Below are 22880 nucleotides of genomic sequence, written 5' to 3'. Positions count from 1 at the left end.
ATAAAATGTCTGTAACAACCCTCTGTAAAAGCAGCCAACCCTAAGATATGATTTGTAAATATACCATTAATAAAACTGTTTCCCAAAAGTGTTTCTAAGTGTAAAATACTAACTAGAGTATATCATTAGAAATGCACAACCAGGGCCTGGCACAGTGGCTCACGCCTGTAATCCCAGCACTTTGGGAGGCCAAAGTGGGCAGATCACCTAAGGTCAGGAGTTCGAGACCAGCCTGAGCAACATGATGAAACCCCGTCTCTTCTAAAAATACAAAAATTAGCCGGGCGTGGTGGTGGGCGCCTGTAATCCCAGCTACTCAGGAGGTTGAGACAGGAGAATCGCTTGAACCCAGGAGGCAGACGTTGCAGTGAGCCGAGATCAAGCCACTACACTCTAGCCTGGGTGACAGAGCAAGACTTCGTCTCAAAAAAAAAGAAAGAAAAAAGAAATGCACAACCAGTGTGTAATAATTATATAAACAAAATTGTTATCTGCTTAACTGATTGTATCACTATCAATGAGAAATCAGGTATTCAAACTGTATTTCCAGGAGCCCTGGGTTTCATGGAGAGAAAAATACACAGGGCTCTGGATCAAGGACCCTAACCCAGACTGCTTACACATTGTAGTATCTTGTGAAATCTTATTTGATAAAAGGGATTCACTGATAATTTTTTTTTTTTTGAGACTAAGTCTCGTTCTGTTGCCCAGGCTGGAGTTCAGTGGCATGACCTCAGCTCACTGCAACCTCTGCCTCCCAGGTTCAAGAGATGCTCCTACCTCAGCCTCCCGAGTAGCTGGGATTACAGGTGCACACCACCACACCTAGTTAATTTTTTTATTTTTAGTAGAGATGGAGTTTCTTTATGTTGGCCAGTCTGGTCTCGAACTCCTAACCTCAGGTGATCCACCTGCCTCGGCCTCTCACAGTGCTGAGATTACAGGTGTGAGCCACCATACCCAGCTGTCATTGATAATTAAAAGAGCAATCGTTTGAAAACAATTGAAGTAATAGCATCAGGTAGTAAGAATTCACAAAGAGATGGTATACTTGGTGGACCTAAGTATTCTGGTAATCAAAAGTGTACACTGTTCTTTGGATTGCAGAGCAATGAGAAAAAATATATACAAAGGTTTTTAAACTAGTTTAAAATGTACACTGTAGTTATAATAACCATATGTTCCAATTTTTCTAGAATAGTCTTAATTTAAATATTTGCTTATCACATAAATTATATCTAATCATGTATTCCAACTGTTGGTTAAAAAAATATCTTTTAAGCTGGGGGGTGTTTTTCAAAATAATAATATAAAAAATCACCAACTAAAAATAAAACAAGGATAAAGCAGGGCATGGTGGCACACGCCTGTAATGCCAGCATTTTGGGAGGCCAAGATGGAAAGGGCACTTGAGCTCAGGAGTTCAAGACCAGCCTAGACAATGTGGCAAAACCCCGTCTCTACAAAAAAACAAAAACAAAAACAAAAAAAAATAAAATTAGCCAGGTGTGGTGGCATGTGCCTGTGGTCCCAGCTTCTCTGGAGGTTGAGATGGGAGGCTCTCTTGAGCCCAGGAGTCTGAGGCTACAGTGAGCTGTATTCACTACACTGTACTCCAGCCTGGGCAGCAGAATAAGACCCTATCTGAAAAAAAAAAAAAAATTGAACTGCTACTGGGTAGTCACCATTTTAAACATTTACAGTATTTACTCATTGAATGTCCATGCCAACCCTATGAAATTATCCTCAATTTATAGGTGAGAAAATTGAAGTACAAAATGTTATTTTTCCCACAATAAAGACTAAACACAACTAAAGACTAAATAACTAATTACAACTACATTTTTAAAATATATTTTGTATAAAGACAATCTTTGCTAATTTCACAGTTTCCAAGGATCCATGTGAACTATTAATTTATTTTTCCAGGCTCATTGATACTGAGAGGGCTACCAAAAAAGCAGAGCTCTAGTGATTACTGCCATTATCATCTTCATTATCATTGCTAATATTTATTCCATGTCTTCTATGTACTAGCTACTGTGCCAAGAAGTTCACATTGTTTATTTCATTTAATATTCATGAGGACAAAAGTGCAGATTCAGTAATAATAGGTAACAAAGAAAGCGAATGGCGGAACCAGGATTCCAACTCAAGTGGGAATGGTGGGCCGGGCACGCTGGCTCATACCAACACTTTGGGAGGCCGAGGCAGGTGGATCACTTGAGGTCAGGAGTTCAAGAACAGCCTGGCCAACATGGTGAAACCTCATCTCTACCAAAAAGTACAAAAATTAGCTGGGTGTGGTGGCATGTGCCTGTAGTCCCAGCTACTTGAGAGACTGAGGCAGGAGAATCTCTTGAAGCAGGGAGGCGGAGGTTGCAGTGAGCTGAGATCGCACAACTGCACTTCAGCCTGGGTGACAGAGTGAGACCTTGTCTCAAAACAAACAAACAAACAAACAAACAAAAAAACCCAGCAAATGGAAGAACCAGGATTCAACTCCAGTTTTCTGCTATTTACAATACTGGTGCCTGTAAAGTTATAATATATCCTGTATTCTAAGGGGAAAATATTGGCATTCTGGATTATTCACAGAGACATTTAGTCTCTGTGAATGTGGCTAATATTAGTTCATTCCCCAGAGCCTGATGGTTTCTAACATGCTTATAACCACAACACCCCACTGCCACCCAGCCCTGATCAGCATCCTGAAATCAACTACTATATAGGCACCAATTTTACAATCAATTTTAGAAAAAGTAGGTGCATTCTGAATGATACCAGCAAGTGTGATGTGACCATATTTATTTTATTTGCCTGGTTTTATGTTTTCCAGAACAAAGAGAGTAGAGGAAAAAAACATATGTGAGAAAGACTAAGATTCAATATTCAGTCTGTGGCCGTACCACCCTGAACACTCTTGATCTCGTGTGATCTCGGAAGCCAAGCAGGGTCAGACCTGGTTAGTACTTGGATGGGACATTCAGTATTCATTTCGACTCTGAATTTGTGATAAATCATTTAGAGAAGAAAACAATAATATGAGAAATAAGTCCAAAAAACAGGGCAAAACTCTCTCTCTCTCATGCATACACACACACACACACACACACACACACACACACACACAAAATTTAACACACACACACTGTTTTGATCCAACACAGATAAGATCAAAATAGCCAACAAAGCACACACACCTACACCCACCTACCACCTAAAATCTCATGAAATGATAAAGGGGATAATTTTATTTGTTTATTTTAATTATTATTTATTTTTGAGACACAGGATCTCACTCTGTCACCCAGGCTGGAGTGCAGTGGCAGGAACATGGTTCACTGCAGCCTCCACCTCTGGGGCTCGATTGATCTTCCTGCCTCAGCCTCCTGAGTAGCTGGAACTACAGGCATGCACCACCATGCTCCACTAATTTTTGTATTTTTTGTACAGAGTTTTACCATGTTGCCCCGTCTGGTCTGGAACTCCTGAGCTCAAGTGATCCACCTGCCTCGGCCTCCCAAAGTGCTGGGATTACAGGCATGAGCCACAGAGCCCAGCCAGGAGATACTTTTAAAAAGTAAAGGCTGAGTGTGGTGGCTCACACCTATAATCCCAGCACTTTGGGAGGCCGAGGCAGGCAGATCACCTGAGGTTGGGAGTTCAAGACCAACCTGACCAACATGGAGAAACCATGTTTCTCCTTCTACTAAAAATACAAAATTAGCCAGGCGTGGTGGCACATGCCTGTAATCCCAGCTACTGATCAAGATCACGCCATTGCACTCCAGCCTGGGCAACAAGAGCAAAACTCCGTCTCAGAAAAAAAAAAAAAAAGTAAAAGAAGGCTGGTCCTGGTGGTTCACGCGGGTAATCCCAGCACTTTGGGAGGTCAAGGCAGGTGGATCAACCTAAGCTCAGGAGTTCGAGACCAGCCTGGTCAACATGGTGAAATCCTAGAAACAAACAAACAAAAAAAAAAAATTGCCATCGACAAACAGAAATGTTGAGAAAAGATGGAATGCAGACAGATTAAATCTCAGAAAAACAAAATGGAAGGAAAATGCAGCTCAAATCATATGAAGGAATCTGCTAAAGGCAAAAGTAGGAGTAGTTGGAGAGAGGATGTACAAACTCACAGTTAACAGATCAAGATTTAGGGAGCAGGGTACTGAGACAATGGTCAGGGAGAGTAATTAGAATGACAGATTTAGAGTAGCTAGGCTGGTCAACCACTTTCTCCTCTCCAGCTGGTTCTAAATTGTGGCCTAGAAAGCAATAGACCACCAGGAAGAACACCAGTCTTCCACACTTTAAAGATGAGCTACCACACACCCTTGTCTTTTAAGTGCTGTTCCCTACACAAAATTGTCAAAGAACAGCTACTGTAAATAAAAAGGCAAAAGGAAGAGAGATTCTAAAATATAAAATTGAACAGATAGCTAACACATTATCACACATTTGAAAAAAAGTCACCATGAGAGAGGCAACATTTTTACAATTATCATTAGAGAAAACAAAGCTAGAGAACAATCAGAAGAAGACATTTGAAATGTATAATTAATATCTTCAGAGAAACATGAGAAGATGTCCTATGTACAAAAACTTTGACTATATATTTGGAAATTTAAAATTTTGATAACTGAGGCTGGGTACGGTGGCTCACGCCTGTAATTCCAGCATTTTGGGAGGCCGAGGCAGACAGATCACTTGAGTTTAGGAGCTTGAGGCCAGCCTGGGCAACATAGCTAAACCCTCATCACTACAAAAATGCAAAAATTAGCTAGGAAGCCAGGCACGGAGGCTAACGCCTATAATCCCAGCACTTTGGGAGGCTGAGGCAGGTGGATCACTTGAGGTCAGGGGTTTGAGACTAGCCTGGCCAACATGGTGAAACACTGTGTCTACTAAAAATACAAAAATTAGCCAGTCATGGTGGTGCATGCCTGTAATCCCAGCTATTCAGGAGGCTGAGGCAGGAGAATCACTTGAACCCGGGAGGTGGAGGTTGCAGTGAGCCGAGATCACGCCATTGCACTCCAGCCTGGGCGACAGAGCGAGACTCCATCTCAAAAATAAAAAAAAAATTACCTAGGCATGGTGGCACACATCTGTAGTCCCAGCCAGCTACTTGGGAGGCTGAGGTGGGACGATCACTTGAGCCCAGGACATTGAGGCTACAGTGAGCCATAATTGCACCACTGCACTCCAGCCTGGGTGACAGAGACCCTGTTAGGAAAAAAAATATATATATATATATGAGAGATATATGATACATATGATATATGAGATATATATGATATATATTATATGATAGCTGAAATTAAAAAATGAAATAAACGCTCTGGGTTTCAGAATAGACATAGATTAGTAACTGGAAACTCAAGCTGGCCAATTATCCCAGAATGATGTCACCCCAACAAGCAGTGGCAGAAAAAAATGGCTTTAGGGCCTATAAGGGTACCCTGAGGCAATTTTCTACATTCTCCACCCTCCCCCTACACCTTGCCCTTCCTCATTTGGAAGAAAGTAAGATCTCATACCACATTAATTGAAACAGATGGTAAATTATAAAAGAGTTATGGGGTCTGGCAAAGGCTGCTGATTGTCCCCAAATATCTTTTCATTAAATATATCTATGATGTATTTATGAAAATAACGGCATTTCAAAATACAGGAAACTGATGGACTAGTCAGTGACATAGTAACAGATACCATGCATGAATTAACCAACTCTCTTCTTGGATGCCTTCCTGGAAAGCCAAAACCAGTATTTTCCACATTCACTTGTAGCTATGGTTCCAAAAATAATTTAGGTTTTACCAAGTCAAGCAAGACTGATTCAAATTTGTATTACATGAAGAGAGAGGAAAGGCATGAACCCCTTTGGGCAGATTCCTAATTCTGCAGCGTCCTGATCCTTTCAGAGTTAGCAGCTGCCTGGACGAGTAATTCGGGGAGTTCTTGAATACTCATGATGAAGTCTGTCTTTCTCAAAGATTCTGTATATCATCTAGATCCCTTAACAAATCCCTTTATTCTAAAAGTGGCAGAAGGGACTTCAATACCAACATATGAACTATCTGTCTGGGAAATTAGTTGTCTGATCTTGTTTCAAAAATGATTTGTAGATAAACAGGAAAATGAATACTAGGAAACTGAAGTATAAAAATATTAGGGAAAAGTATAAAGGAACATTTTAAATCTTGTGGTTAGCCTTCCTAAGCAAGATGAAAATCCAGAAGGCATAAAGGAAACGATGGGTAGATTTGATATAATAAAAATTAAAATTCCTACATAAGAGCCAAGTGACAGACTAAGATATAATATTCTCAGATATAAATCAGAAAAGGTTTAATTCATAATATGTTAAAATGTTTGTATAAATCAATAAAAAAGACACAACCAAATTAAAACTGATAAAGTTATAAACAGGTAATTTACCAAAAAAAGGTAATCCAAAAAATTAATAGACATGAGTAGATGCTTGAACTTGTTGGTAAGTAGAAAAATGCATATACATACATGTAAGTGCCTTAACCCAAAGCAATCAAATCAGAATCTCTGGGAGTCCCCAGATGCTTTTAAAAAATCTTCCCATCCACATAATTTCAATGTGTAGCCAAAGTTAAGAACCACTACCCAAAAACAGTGTTAACTCAAAGTGTGGGCAGTGGACCAGCAGCGATAGCACCTAGCAGCTTGTTAAAAATGCGAATTATTGAGTTTCCTTTCAGACCGATTGAGTCAGAATTTCTCCAGGTGATTCTGATGCATGTTGAATTTTGAGAACTCTGAAACCTCTCTGCATTTTACTTACAGAGCTATTTGGAGGATAATAGCAGATGAAAGTATTTTCAGAAAAGTAAAAATAGTAATCGCAAATACTAATAATCATACTATTCCAATATATTTTACATAATCTTAGGGTCATACTCAGGACCTAGCAATGAAAATGACAATAATTCACTACAGAAATAGAAATTTCTTGGAAACATAAAGAAGTAGTCCATGTCCTTATTGCTGAATTGTCTCCAAACACAGTGGAATGTTAGTTCTATAACACAGTCTTAGTAGATGTGAAACTGCCACAGGAATAGGAAACCAAATGGCTTACTTTTAAGTTTCTTAAATATTTTGTTACTTTATAACCGCTTTTTTTTTTTTTTTGTAATGGGTTTTTGCAGTGTTTCTACTCAATGGGACAGTGTGGCTGTACTGGATCATTTATTCTGCACTATTAGGTTTCAGAATGTTGGCTTGTGGTTACGTTGTCTATTATTTGAGGCTTTACCCAAAGAAAACTAACAGACATGTGCCCCCTTTTACCCTCAATCTATGTCTGACAATATTTTATACATAGCCAAGCTATTAAAGAAGGGAAATGGCATGGTCTTTGGGTTTTAAAAAGGTTGCCGGGAGCGCTGGCTCACGCCTGTAATCTCAGCACTTTGGGAGGCCGAGGCGGGCGGATCACGAGGTCAGGAGATCCAGACCACGGTGAAACTCCATCTGTACTAAAAATACAAAAAATTAGCCGGGCGCGGTGGCGGGCGCCTGTAGTCCCAGCTACTCGAGAGGCTGAGGCAGGAGAATGGCGTGAACCCGGAAGGCAGAGCTTGCAGTGAGCGGAGATTGCACCAGCGCACTCCAGCCTGGGCGACAGAGCGAGACTCCGTCTTACAAAAAAAAAAAAAAAGGTTGCTCTGACTACTGTGTAGAACAACTCCAAACAACATCAGCATCATCTAGAAGCTTGTTAACAATGCGTATTATTGAATGTGTGTGTGCCAAGAGGTGTCCACTGAAGTTCATTCAGATGTAGAAAGGAACTTGTAAAACTGGTGCATTATGTTGGAACTTGCATAGCTAACCAACCAGGAGTTTGGGCCTCTGGCTGAGAACCAAGTCCATCTTAGTCTCAACTGGATTGTAGTACCACCTGGTGGTCATTTTCCACACTCGCGTTTAATCATGAATGGGGACAATTCTATACATATGGCTCACTGGAATTCCAGAACATTGACTGATGCCCCTTTGTCAACTTGATCTGGGACACTGGGCTTAGGAAATACCAGGGACACTGGGACCCATCCACACCAACCACTCTGCTTCCTGCCTCACCCTCTCCTCCACGCTCCCTCTCCGCAAATGATAAAAAGAGGGCTGACAGGAACGCAGAAATCAATTGACAGTTGTATTATGTTCAAATTTACATTATCATGAATTTCATGTACATTAGTAGGATGTAGAACTAAATATATATGGTTAATAAAAATGTGCACATATTAGGACATACATTTTAAAATTTTCAACAGTACTACTGAATAATTTTTTAAAAGTTGGATAACAAATGCTGGCAAGGATGTGGAGAAAAGGGAATCTTTGTACACTGTTGGTGAGAATGTCAATTAGTACAACCACTATGGAGAACAGCATGGAGGTGCCTCAAAAAACTAAAACTAGAAATATCATATGATTCAGCAATCCCACTGCTAGGTATATACCCAAAAGAAAGGAAATTGGTTTATCGAAGAGATAACTGCACTCCCATGTTTATTGCAGCACTATTCACAATAACCAAGATTTGGAAGCAACCTAAGTGTTCATCAACAGACGAATGGATAAAGAAAATGTGGTACATGTACACAACGGAGTAGTATTCAGCCATAAAAAATGAATGAGATCCTGTTATTTGCAACCACATGGATGAAACTGGAGGTCATTATGTTAAGTGAATTAAGCCAGGCACAGAAAGACAAACTTCACATGTTCTCACTTATTTGTGGGAGCCAAAAATAAAAACAATTTAACTCATGGAGATAGAGAGTAAAATGACGGTTACCAGAGGCTGGGAAGGGTAGTGGGGGTGATGGGTGTGCGGTAGCGATGGTTAATGGCTACAAAATATAGTTAGATAGAATAAGATCTAGTATTTGAGCCTGTAATCCTAGCACTTTAGGAGGCCAAAGCAGGCTGATCACTTGAGCCTAGGAGTTCAAGACCAGCCTAGGCAACATGGCAAAACCCCCGTCTCTACAAAAAGCACAAAAATTAGCCAGGTGTGGTGGTGTGCGCTTGTAGTCTCAGCTACTTAGGAGGCTGAGGTGGGAGAATCACTTGAGCCTGGAAGCCCAAGGCTGCAGTGCACCAAGATCATGCCACTGCAGTCCAGCCTGGACAACAGATGAGACTTTGAAAAAAGAAAAAATATCTAGTATTTGATTGCAGAACAGGGTGACTACAGTCGAGCATTTATTGTACATTTTTAAATGAGTATAATTGGATTGTTTGTAACACAAAGGATAAATGCTTGAGGTGATGGATACCCCATTTACCCTGATGTGATTATTACACATTATGTGCCTGTATCAAAATAGCTTATGTACCCCATAAAATATATAAACCTACTATATACCCACAAAAATTAAGAATTGGCTGGATATGGTGGCTCCTGCCTGTAATCCCAGCACTTTGGGAGGCCAAGGCAGCAGATCACATGAGGCCAGGAGCTCCCGATCAGCTTGGCCAACATGGCGAAACCTGTCTCTACTGAAAATACAAAAATTAGCCAGGCGTGGTGGCATACACTGGGATTACAGTAGCTGTAATCCCAGCTACTCAGGAGGCTGAGGCATGAGAATGGCTTGAATCCCTGAGGCGGAGGTTGCAGTGAGCCGAGATTGTGCCACTGCACTCCAGCAAGTGAGACTCTATCTTAAAAAAAAAAAAAAAAAAGTTGGGAGATTACCAGGCACAGTGGCTCACTCCTATAGTTCCAGCATTCCAGCACTTGGGAGGCCAAGGTGGGCGGGTCACTTGAGGTCAGGCATTCAAGACCAGCCTGGCCAATATGGTAAAACCCCATCTCTACTAAAAATGCAAAAATTAGCTGGGCATAGTGGCACGCACCTGTCATCCCAGCTACTTGAGAAGCTGAGGTGGGAGGATGGCTTGAATCCAGGAGGCAGAGGTTGCAGTGAACCGAGATCAAGTGATTGCAATCCAGCCTGGGTGACAGAGTGAGACTCATTTCAGGAAAAAGAAAAGGTCTGGGAGACTCCCTCCCCCTCAATGATGGAGAATGGGTTAGAGAAAAACAAGCCCAAAGGCAGATAGGCAAGCTAGAAGCCTGTTGAAGTAATTTAGGCAAGAGGTGATAATGGTCTAAAACTAGAATGGTGGTAAGGGAATTTGGGGGAAAGTGAATGGGTTTGATATTTAGGAGATAGAATCTAGTCCTTATCTTTTAAAGATATAAACTGAAGTATCTGCAGATAAATTTATATAATGTCTAGACTTTTCTTTAATCCAACTGAGGAGAGAGAAAATGAGAAAGGTGGTTATAGATGAAACAAAGACTAACCATATGCTGATAGCTGATAATCATTGATTGGGTGATGGGCATAAAGGAGTTCCTTATTGTGTCTACTTTTATATCTATTTGAAAGTCCCCATAACAAAAAGTTAAACAAAATAAAGTGCCTGGGAAATGCAGAAGGGAAAATATTCAGTAGGGAGATAGACATAGGAAATATAAATCTTGGAGAGAGATAAGGGAAGAGCAATGAATTTTGGAGTGAACAGCAGACGGAAAGTTAACTGAAGCCTTGAGTGTGAATGAAATAATAAAAAAGAGAAAAGAACCTAAGTCAGAATCCTGAGGAATACCAACAGTAAAGGGAATGGCAAAGAAGTGTTGTTAAGAAAGAGTCATAGAGTCCAAAGAAAGCTTTCCAAGAAAGCAGGAGTGGTCTACATTAGGGATCTCCAACCCCTGGGCCACAGTACTGGCCAGTAGCCTGTTAGGAACTGGACCACGCAGCAGGAGGTGAGTGGAGGGCAAGCAAGTGAAGCTTCATCTCTATTCACAGCAGCTCCCCATCACTGGCATTACCGCCTGAGCGCAGCCTCCTGTCAGACCAGCAAGGCATTACATTCTCATAGAAGTGCAAACCCTATTGTGAACTGCACATGCGACAGATGTAGGTTGCACGCTCTTTATGATAATCTAATGCCTGACGATCTCTCATTGTCTCCCATTACCCCAGATGGGACCATCTAGTTGCAGAAAAACAAACTCAGGGCTCCCACTGATTCTACATTATGGTGAGTTATTATATATTACAATGTAATAATAAAAAGTGCAAAATAAATGTAATGTGTTTGAATCATCCCGAAAACATCCCTCCACCTCCCTGTCCATGGAAAAACTATCTTCCACAAAACTGGTCCTTGGTGCCACAAAGGTTGAGGACTGCTGGTCTGTACTGTCAAATGCTGCTAAAAGGCCAAATTCAAGAACTGGTCAACAGACATATGAAAGTCATGGGTGACTCTGGTGAGAGGCACTTAAGGGGTGGGAGGGCAAACAGGACAGAGAGTGTAGTATATGTAGGTTTAGGGCTGAGTAGAAGGTGTAGAAATGGAACCAGCCTGGATAATACATGAGTTACTAGAGGGAGGATGTCTACTTGGAATGCTGACTTCTTGAATCAACACTCATTTGTTAAAATACTGCTACAGATGTTTGATTTCTCTAAATGACCTGCTACTCTCCTTTTATTCTGTCCTACACCCTCCTGCCAGATTCAAGTGTAGCTTTGACCATCACTCTTTATATAAAATCTCCCAGGGCCTCTCCACTACTTACTGAAGTCTGTACAAATGTTTCAGACTACTCTAAATGTTCCCTCATACCAGCCGAAGGGGACCGTGTCCCTCCCTCATTATGCTTTTTGCTTATACTGCTGCCTCTAGTTAGAATATATTCCTTCTCCCCAATTTTTGTCTCTTGAATTCCTCCTCATCCTTTAAGTCCAATCTCAGATATGGTGACACCTTCTCCTTGAGCTCCTTCCTGATCCACCTCTTCTTTCCACTGGAGTAGATTGTGTCCTCTATTTTTCCAATACATACTGTTTATATCCCTCTCCTAGCATTCACTGGATTTCGCTTTGCTCTTGTCTATGTTCTCATTACATCCTTTCTGTATCCACAAATTGTGTATTACCTGAAATTAACTTTTTTTTTTCCTCTGAGACAGGATTTGGCTCTGTTGCTCAGGCTGGAATGTAGTGGCAAGATCGTGGCTTACTGCAACCCTGGTTTCCTTGGCTCAAGCCATCCTCCTACCTCAGCCTCCCAAGTAGCTGGGACTATAGGTGTGAGCCACCATGCCCGGCTGAAATTAACTTCATCTTCCTCATCTTTGTATCTGCCACAGAAGTACCTAACCCAATATCTTGCACAAAATGACTTTTTGAATTAAATGGGATTCCCAAGGCTCTACTATTTATAAGGTTTGCAGGTTTATACTGCTTTTTAGAACTACCATGCTATTCAGCTATTGCCTTCCAGATAGCATTCTAATTTTTACAATCTTTCTTCCTATGTTCTAAAAATAGCTAAAATTTGGTATTTTTAAACTATTTTTCAGATGTGCTATTTAAGTTTAAAAGTACACTTATTTTAGTTTTTAAATGCATCAGTTATTTAATTAGGTTCTTGGTAAGAAATTTAGAACACCAGTTTGCTAGGATAAACTCCATTCACCAGGACAAACACAGATTGCAAGTAGCCCTGGAGCTGAGGAATAGCTTTGATTTTTGATAACATTTACGAGTCCACAACTTTCTAATTTTTTTTTTTTTTTTTTTTTTTTGAGACGGAGTCTTGCTCTGTCACCCAGGTTAGAGTGCAGTGGTGCGATCTCCACTCACTGCAAACTCTGCTTCCCAGGATCAAGTGGTTCTCCTGCCCCAGCCTCCCCAGCAGCTGGGATTACAGGTGCCTGCCACCACGCCAGGCTAATTTTTGTATTTTTAGTAGAGATGGGGTTTCACCATGTTGGCAGGCTGGTCTTGAACTCCTGACCTCAAGTGATCCACCTGCCTCAGCCTCCCAAAGTGCTGGGGTAACAGGCGTGAGCTAGCACGCCTGGCCACGAGCCCACAGCTTTCTGATCAACCTTCCATTGCTCTGTAATCTTCTATTACTCTCTTTCTGTGTTGACGATGTCACTTTGCCAGTATTTGGGCTTCTGTAGCACCATCTTCTTGAGGCAAGCATTGGTAAGATGTTTTGGAATTTTCACATCGCTGATTTCAATTTTGTGATGACCTCTGGTGTATTCTCCACAGAACCTGAATAAGGACCAGAGGTCCAGTCACAATTAATAAGCCACACCTCAGCTGCTCCACTAAAACCAGCCACTTGCCTCTGTGGTGCCCAGTGAGCATGAGCAGAATGATCCCAGGAGAGAAGCTAGTTTGCAGTTTTCTCTGTGCTGAGGTGTTTCTGTTTGTTTTTCCTGTGGTTCAACAACAGCTTTCGAGGTACCTCTTTGAAGGATCTAGGCGTTTTCTGAAGTTTACTTCACAAAAAGTATCACCATTCTTGTTGCCACCAACTGGGTTTGTAGCAATGGCAAGAAACTTTTCCTTTTTCAATTCTGGACTTTCTTCTTTTTCTTTTCAATTCTGGATTTAGTAGCTGAGTACTTCCTCTCGTACCTGGACTTTTTGACATAGCAGACTGGGAATATCTGCCAAGTCCTCTGATGAGAACAGGATTTCGGCTGCAGTGGGGCTTCCCTTTCTTTGGCTTTTTAGCTTTGAGGTTACCTTTTTTTTTTTTTGAGACGGAGTTTCGCTCTTGTTGCCCAAGCTGGAGTGCAATGGTGCGATCTCAGCTCACTGCAACCTCCGCCTCTGGGTTCAAGTGATTCTCCTGCCTCAGCCTTCCGAATAGCTGTGATTACAGGCGCCCACCATCACACCCAACTAATTTTTTGTATTTTTGGTAGAAACGAAGTTTCACTATGTTAGCCAGGCTGGTCTCAAATTCCTGACCTCAGGTGATCTGCCTGCCTCAGCCTCCCAAAGTGCTGGGATTACAGGTGTGAGCCACCGCACCCAGTTGAGGTTACCCTTTTTAACCTTGCCACTAGCATCAGCCTTCTTGGCTTCAGGTTTCTTCTCCTTGGTATCTAGCTTCTCAACTTTTTCCCCCACCATCTTGCAAGACAGGAAGAAGCTATTTTTTAAAAATACATGTTGGAATATCCTAGCTATGCAGATACAAATAGTAATATAACATCCACCCAAATATAACATTAAATTTTGATTCAATAATAATTAATTTAAATTCTACCAAAAGAAAACCCTTAGTGATATGTTGAAGCTTCATCATTTCATTCCCTTCTCTCCCTTCCACAGGTGCAACTATCCTGGAGTTGATATCTATCTCTGCCAACCATGTTTTCATACTTTTATCATACATATTTGTATACATAACAAACACAAAGCATTGTATTGTGGTTTTAAGATTGTATATAAATGATATGACACTGTTTTGTATATCTTTGAATTTGCTTTTTCAATCAACATAGTTTTCAGGATTCATCGTTGGCAAATGTGGTATAATTCATTCATTTTAACTAAGAAATTATATGCCACTTTATGACTTTACCACCTCTTATTTAATCTTTGCTGTAGTCTTGTGAGGTAGACATTATTAATCCCATTTTACAGATGAAAAAATGGAAGTACTAAGAGATTACGTAACTTTACTGAGGACATACAGTTTCTAGCAGATGGAATGAGAACTTGTGTAGGGACTGTAACTCCCAATCCCATGTCCTTTCTACTAAAACATTCAGTGATTCATTCAACAAATGTTTACTGAATACCACCTATGTGCCAGGCACTGTTTTAGGTCCTGGGTATCTGATAGTTAACAAAATAGACAAGACCTTGCTCTCCAGGAGCTTACATTGTAACTGAAGAGAAACAATAACATAGTATGTCCGGGTGTGGTGGCTCTCACCTCTAATCCTAGTACTTTGGGAGGCCGAGGCCGAGGTGGGAAGATCGCATGAGGCCAAGAGTTTGAGACCAGCCTGGGCAACATAGCAAGACCTTGTCTCTACAAAAAATAATTAGCCAGGCGTTGTGGCATGTTTGTAGTCCCAGCTACTCAGGAAGCTGAGGCAGGAGGATCAATTGAGCCCAGGCTGAAGTGAGAGAATCGCTTGAGCCTGGGAGGTTTAGGTTGCAGTAAGCTATGATTGCAACATTCATTGCATTAGAACCTGGACAACAGAGTAAGACAATGTCTCTAACAAAAAAAAAAGAGGGCGAGAGAGAGTGTGTATATATGTTAGTCTATATGAAGCTCTTTGGTGTTATTTTGGCAAACACATGAAGGAAAAGGGGCAATGACAGAATGGCGTTCAAGGCAGAGTACAGCAAATGGAAAGTTCTTGAGGCAAGAGCATATTTGGCTGTCATTACATCACTTTTTTAAAAGATACTGTATCAGTTAAGTATCCTCATGTACCAAAGAACAAATGTAAACATACTGCATGACTTTGAGTGATTAACTACCTAACTTCGACATGTCAACAATCTCTTATAGTGATCATCTTTCCAATAAATTGAGCTAGAAAATGTGTATTGCCAAAATCCATTACTTTACTTTAAAAATTAAATCACAGGTTGTGGATGCCCGTAATGGTGGCATTTCCACACATAGTACTGCTGCTGATTTGATGAGACACAAATATAAACCAACCCCATTTTTAAATATTAAAGGTTGGTAGGGTCCTCAAGGAAACCTAAGAGTGACTTCAAGTTGAAAAAGAATGCTTAGAAGGAAAAAAACAGGGAGAGCCCACCTTTTGGCCTGTATCTCTCAGAAAGAGGGACAAGAGCGGTGGGAAACCGAGGAACTTTTAAAATGTGAGAGCGTTACTCTGGGGAAACCTGGAGTCTACTCTTGGCCTTTACTCGCTGTCATCGTTCTCACATTTGTGAAGCGAGAGTCTGGGCTGGCGGCCCTCAAGCCCTATTCTCCCCCGATCCGGGGATGTTGCTTCGCTGTGCCTCCCAGGCTTGAGAACAGTAGAGTCTGGCCGCTCAAAACGAAAGCTTCACGAACATTGCTCGCTGGGTGCTGAGAACCAAGGTTGACGCTACCCGGGAAATTCGACCGACGCGCGCCAGCCCGCTTGCCCCGCCCGCTAACGGCTTCCCGGCTTCCCCCGGGTCCTAAGCAGAAAATACGCAGGGCCTGGCAAACGGGGCCAGTAGCGGCTTCCGGGAGGAGTTTTGGCTTCCGCAAGGCTCCGTCGGGCGCCGCGCTCTTCCGGCAGCGGTAGCTTTGGAGACACCGGGAACCCGAGTCGGCGTGGTTGAAGAGTGCCGCGCAGCCCCAGCATGGGGGAACATGGTGTGGAGCTGGCTTCCATGATCCCCGCCTTGCGGGAGCTTGGCAGGTAGGGGTAGGCCCAGCCTGGGTCCTGCATCCTCCTCCTCCGGTCCCGGCTGGGGTTTCACATGCTCTCCCCTCCCCTGCCGCGCCATGGCTGGCATCCCCTAAGTCCGCGCTGCGGCCCTTGTGGAGATGCTCCGTGGCTGATTTAGGCGCTTCTCCCTCAGAGTGCCAGTTGATAGGACATGGGGCGGTCGCCACAAACCTGCGGAAAGCCGGTCCGTAGGGGAGAGAGGCGTCTGCTGGCCCTGGTTTACCGCAGCAGCCCGTGGGTGTTAGCCCCGACCCGAGAATTAGCCCCGACCCGAGAGTTTGCTTCCTGCAGCTGGAGGGAAGAGTGCCTGATAATCGCTTTCTGGTCACTTTTCTACACTCATTTCCTTCTCGAAAATCTTTTTCCTTAGACGAGGGACTTGACCCATCAGTTTCTGTTCTTCGTGATCACTCGTGGAGAAATTGGTTTTTAGCCTTACATTTTGTCCCCAAACTGTCCTTGGAAGAAAATCACCGCTTCTTATTTTCTGCAAGTGACATCACTTGCTGGAACAGGCAATTTTTTTCTTTGAATTGAAGTCACAGTACGTACTGAAGATGTGATCTCCTTCGTATTGATCGTCCAGTTCCCGATCCGTTGTTTTAGTCAGAAATTGGAAAGATAGACCTCAGGGTCCATAAACTCTCAGCGTGCACAGAGTGTTGCCAAAATTTGGAGACAGTTTAATATTTGGTTTGGAAATGCTTGTTGTCTGTAAACCTCGTGAAAACCAGTATCTTACCAAAAGAAGGAGGGAGAGGGGTTGATGGCTGCCACACCCCTTCAATACACAGGCAGGCTTCCCTGAACCAGGCCTAAAGACTTGGTAGGGCTTGTTTTGTTTTGTTTAATTCTAACCTGTGAACAAGAAATAAATGAGCTCGTGGTGCTACTGCAGTTAAATTATCAGTTGGAACAACTGCTTCCCAGTTTCTTAAACTGTTTGAAAACTTCCCACACAAAGTCAAAGCTGACATTAAGCCAATGGGATAGCTACTTCTCTTTCTTTTTGCAGCGCAGTTGTGTTCATTTCCACTGGTTGGCCATCCAAATAATCTAGTTTCAATATATGAATAAGAGGATAAATGAAGGGATCATTCTTGTCCTAACTGCGTCACTATTTTTGAGTGTATGAATTTTTTCCACTTTTTATCTGCGGCAAATATACTTCGTGTTTAGTTTACAAAATAACTTCTACATCTCTAAAAGAAGATGAAGAAAAGTGATCATTGTAGGAAGGTGGTTTACAAATTTCATCTTTCAGGCTCACTGTGAAGCTCAGTATGTTTTTCCCACTTTGCTTTAAAGTAGAATTAGCTGGTTAATACTTCTCTTCCCTCTTGCGTCTTCCTCCGTGAGTCCTGTTAATAAAAATAATTGGTTCTTGGATTATATATAGTCTGTTCATCAGTAGAGCTTATGTTACCTTTCATTTATTTGTAGCTATTCCAAGAGAAAGAATAGAAAAACTGACCCATAGAGAGTTGTCTAATAGTTTTTAATTGTCATGGCTTTTTCTTTAAAACTACTTGAATCAAAAAAGCTGATCCATTTTCATAGTATGTCCATGACATAGAATGGAATAAGTGTTACCACTGTTTAAGAAAAAGGGTCAGAGAAGTTGAAGAACCAAAGGCACAGCTAGCAGATACCAGAGCTAGGTTTCTGATTCAAGCTATCAAGGCCTTTTCTTCCAAAATGTTTTCCTTTAATTGACTGTGGCAATTAGACTACTGAAAAAAAATGAGATACTAGTGTTCTAATTTATGGGCTGCTCTTCCTCAGTCCCTCAGATAAATTTTGTTCTATTGTTTTTTTGCTGTTAGCACTCTGCTCTGCATAGTCTTGCCAAATGACCTTTCCACTTTCCTGCCTTCAACCATAATCTGCTATTTGATGACTCCTAATATGTTTTTCCAAATCATGTCTCCTATAGAATTGTATATTTACTGTATACTGGCAGTTTCACTGAGTGTCCTATGTGTAGTTAAGAGTCAGCATATCCAATACAAATTCTCCACATGTCCTAACCTTCATAAGCTTTCTTTTTTTAAATTAAAAAAAAATTTTTTTTTCTCTTATTCATTGAAGTAGAGCTATCTCAGTAAATGGCACCATATTCACTTATTTCTCCAAAACAGAAATCTAGAAGTCATTCTTGACTGTTCTCCCATGTGCTTTCAGACTGTCCTTGGCCCTCTTTTAATCTGTGCTCTCTTCCCAAGTAATCTTACCTAATCTCATTACTTTAAATGTCATCCATATGCTGATAACTCACAAATTTATATTTCTAGATCAGAGATATATATTAGGTCGCTTACTCAACATCCACACTGGGAAGTGAAAATTAACATATGCAAAGCAGAACGCCTGATTTACTGCCCTTGAATTTGTTCCTTCTCCCATGTTACTGTAAATATACCAACCAAAAGCCTAGGAGTCATCCTTGGTTTTTTCCCCTTGTCCCTTAATAATCCCTAAGTTAGTTCTGACAACCATATGTTTAAGATACATCTAGAATCTAACACTTTTCACTGTCTCCACTGCTACCACCAGAATTTTTTACCTAAAGTATTACAGTAAACTTAATTGATCTCTCCATTTCTACTTTTACCTACTTACAGTAGATTTTCCACTCAGTAAAGTGATTTTTCATCTATTAGTCATATTGTAAGTTTCTCCTGCACAAAACCATCCTTTGACTTTCCAGCACACTTAAAATCAGTATAGAATCCAAACCCCTTACCAGGCCTCTAAGGTCCTACATAATCTGTCTCAGCCTGCCTCTGACCTCATCACCTTCTGTCCCTCTTTTGCTTACTTTAGTGATACTGACCTTGTTTCTCCAGGACATCAAGGCTGTTCCTGCCTTTAATCGTTTGCTGTTCCTTCTATCTGAACACTGGATGGTTTCATTTAGATGTCATTCAGAATCACCTTCTCTGATTTTCCTGCAGTTGTAAGACATTTTCAAATGTGATAGTTGCTATTAAAATGTTAAATGGAACAGTGGGATATGGATGAGCTTCTGAGGAGCAGCAGCATTAGCCACTAGAGATTTGGATGGTGTAAAGTAGCTAGTCATGTGAATCTGAGATTAAATAGGAAGTACAAAGGCCCGTAAGTGGGAATGAGCCTGCTTTTTTTTTTTTTTTTGAGACAGAGTCTCGCCCTCTCCAGTGGCGTGATCTCTGCTCACTGCAACCTCTGCCTCCCAGGTTCAAGCGATTTTTCTGTCTCAGCCTCCCTTTCCTGTAGCTGGGACTACAGGCTTGCACCACCCAGCTAATTTTTGTATTGTTAGTTTTACCATGTTGCACAGGTTGTCTCCAACCCTGACCTCAAGTGATCCACCCGCCTCAGCCTCCCGGAAGTGCTGGGATAAGCCACCGTGCGGAGCGTGAATGAGCCTACTTTTAAAAGAATATTAAGAAGGCTGGAGCACAGGGTGCAAAGAGGGGAGTGGTATGAGTTAAACAGGGAGGGGTAGGCAAGGGCCACATCCTTCAGCACCTTAGAGGCAGAAAAAGGAGTGAGATTTTATTGTATAATGGGAAACCATTGGAATCTTTTAAATAGGGAAATAACAATTGAGTTCATGTTTTTTAAAACTTGCTTAATTTTTACTCCCTTAAAGTCCTTCAGTGCTTACACATTGCCTTCAGTGTAAAATCCAAACTCCTTAGCCAGTCCTTTGAGATTTGACCTTATCTTCCCTCTTCAGCTGCATCTCTAAAGGCTTTAGCCATATAGAGCCTCTTACAGTTTCTAGTGCTTAGACTACCCCCTCTCTTACCCTTATTTTACCTGCCTTGTCCCTTAGGGATTCAGTTTTGTATCACCTCCTTAAGGAAGCCCTGACTGATAGGGCCCTGCTCAGGACTGAGTGTCTCTCTTGTGTTCTTTCTTGGGCCTATCAGTTCTTAACCATAATTACCTCTTGTTTGTCCTTTAATCTGCAAATTATTTTAGGGTAGGTGCATTCTATCTTGGTTATCCTGGTATTTGATGCTTACCTCAGAGGAGGTGCTTAAGCTTTATATAATACTTACATTAATACTCACATTTTATAGTATACTTTTGAAAAGTTACACCTTCTTAGCTCAGTTCCAGGGTAGAAGTCTAGAAGTCACAAAATAAGAAATGCTCACTCCTGTGAGTTTTCTTTCTTTTTTCTTTTTTTTTGAAACTGGCTCACCTGTTGCTCAGACTAGAGTTCAATAGTGTGAACACACCTCACTGCGACTTCTGCCTCCCGGAGTCAAGCGATCCTCGCACCTCAGCCTCCCAAGTAGCTGGGACTACAGGTGTGCACCACCATGCCTGGCTAATTTTTGTATTTTTTGTAGATGGGGTTTCACCATGTTGCCCAGGCTGATCTCAAACTTCTGGGCTCAAGCGATCCACCCACCTCAGCCTCCCAGAGTGCTGGAATTACAGACATAAACTACCACGCCTGGCCAAGTTTCTTTCTTCTGTTAGTATATCTAATGAATGGTAATCTATTTACTTTTTTTCTAAAACTCATTTTTAAAAATTACACAAATAATACATGAGTACATAATCTTTACAAAATAAAACTTTGTAAGAAATTCTGAACTACCCACAATCCTGGCTCCTCTTCCCATGTTCCTCTTTGTTCACATTTTTAAATGATACTTGTGAAATTACCCTTGGCTTGTCACAGTGTCTCCTGACTTTGTCTAAAACAATTCATGTTACCTTGTAATTATAGATTTTGAATTTTTTGTTAAATTTGTGATGTCCTATACTACGTAGCCACTAGCCAAATGTGGCCATTGACCACCTCACATGTGGCTAGTCTAAATTGAGATGTGCTGTAAGTATAAGATACACAGTGGGTTTCAAAGACTTAGTACCAGAAAAAAGAATGTAAAAGATCTCATGAATAATTTTTATATTGATTACACATTCAACTAATATTTCAGATACATTGTTAGGATCAATTTTGTTGTTTTTTTTTTTTTTTTTTTTGCCTATCTCTTTTCTTAATGTGGCTACCAGAAAATACAGAATTGTGGCTTACATTATATTTCTATTGGCCAGCGCTGATTTAAATAAGATATATAGCACTAAGTTGTTTTGCTTTCATATGCAAATGTAACTACTTGTTCTTTGATTCTTTTTTTTTTTTTAAGGACTTTATTTAGTAGCATATACAAACTTGCTTTTTTTTTTTTTTTTTCGGGATGAAGTCTCACTCTGTCATCCAGGCTGGAGTGCAGTGGTGCAATCTCGGCTCACTGCAACCTCTGCCTCCAGGTCCCAGCGATTCTCCTACCTCAGTGCCACAGCCTCCCATGTAACTAGGATTACAGGTGCCTGCCACCACGCCCAGCTAATTTTTGTATCTTTTAGTAGAGAAAGGGTTTCACCACGTTGGGCAGCCTGATCTGGAACTCCTGACCTCATGATCTGTCCGTCTTGGCCTCCCAAAGTGCTGTGATTACAGGCATGAGCTGCCACACCTGGCCCTTTGATTCTTTGTGTCTACAGTTTGTATTACTTAAAAACATTTGTTAATTTCAGTAAGTTTTTCTGTTAAGCAAGTTCTAGGTGATGTAGCGGAGGCAAAAAGAAATAAAATGCATTCTCTCTCCTATAAGAGCTTACGGTCTAATGGCACTTCAGGAGATACAGAGAAAAATAAAGCACAGTCTGCCACCCGTAGGAGCTTATAGTCTAGTGGCAGGGAATAGGTAAATACTCCACAGGTCCAGAGGGCTAAACATTAGGAATGAAGAAACCACAAAATTCAAGAAGGTTCTTATGAACCATTCATTCATTGAACAGTTTTTTTTTTGTTTTTTTTTTTTTAATGTCTACTATGTACCAGGACCAGGGATGAGTTCTTTTTTTTTTTCTATTTTTTTGAGACAGGGATCTGGCTCTGTCACCCAGGCTGGAGTGCAGTGACACAATCTCGGTTTACTGTAGCCTCCACCTCCCAGGCTCAAGTGATCCTCCCACCTCAGCCTCCTGAGTAGCTGGGACTACAGGTGTGTGCCTCTATACCTGCTCATTTTTCTATTTCTTTTGTAGAGACAGGGTTTCACCATGTTTCTCAGGCTGGTCTCAAACTCCTGAGCTCAAGCAGTCTGCGCAACTTGGACTCCCAAAGCACTGGGATTATAGGCATGAGCTACCATGCCCGACCAGGATCAGTTCTTTTATGGCATTTATTAGCTGTAAATGCCATTGGTCCTATATGTAATCAATTAGGATTGGACTTTGTGGTTTGAATAATAAAAAAAAATCAGGGTGGCTCACGCCTGTAATCCCAGCACTTTGGGAGGCCGAGGCGGATGGATCATGAGGTCAGTAGATTGAAACCATCCTTGCTAACGCAGTGAAACCCCATCTCTACTAAAAATACAAAAAATTAGCCGGGCGTGGTGGCACGTGCTTGTAGTCCCAGCTACTCGGGAGGCTGAGGCAGGAGAATCACTTGAACCTGTGAGGCGGAGGTTGCAGTGAGCCGAGATCGTGCCACTGTGCTCCAGCCTGGGTGACCGAGTGAGACACCATCTCAAAAGAAAAAAAAAAA

General features: G+C 41.5%; 1 protein-coding gene across 1 annotated transcript in view; it reads left to right on the top strand.

Annotated features, from left to right (window-relative positions):
- Positions 1-16101: 16101 nt before the first annotated feature.
- Positions 16102-22880, top strand: part of ATR (ATR serine/threonine kinase) — a 124397-nt gene continuing 117618 nt past the window's right edge. Inside the window, exon 1 of the mRNA XM_012001246.1 lies at positions 16102-16282. Within this exon, the coding sequence (XP_011856636.1) occupies positions 16224-16282 (59 nt within the window). The 5' untranslated portion in view covers positions 16102-16223. The remainder of the gene's footprint in view (positions 16283-22880) is intronic.

Source organism: Mandrillus leucophaeus, unplaced genomic scaffold (assembly GCF_000951045.1).
Source record: "Mandrillus leucophaeus isolate KB7577 unplaced genomic scaffold, Mleu.le_1.0 Scaffold1176, whole genome shotgun sequence".
Taxonomy (NCBI): Eukaryota; Metazoa; Chordata; class Mammalia; order Primates; family Cercopithecidae; genus Mandrillus; species Mandrillus leucophaeus.
This window is presented reverse-complemented; position numbering and strand designations above follow the sequence as displayed.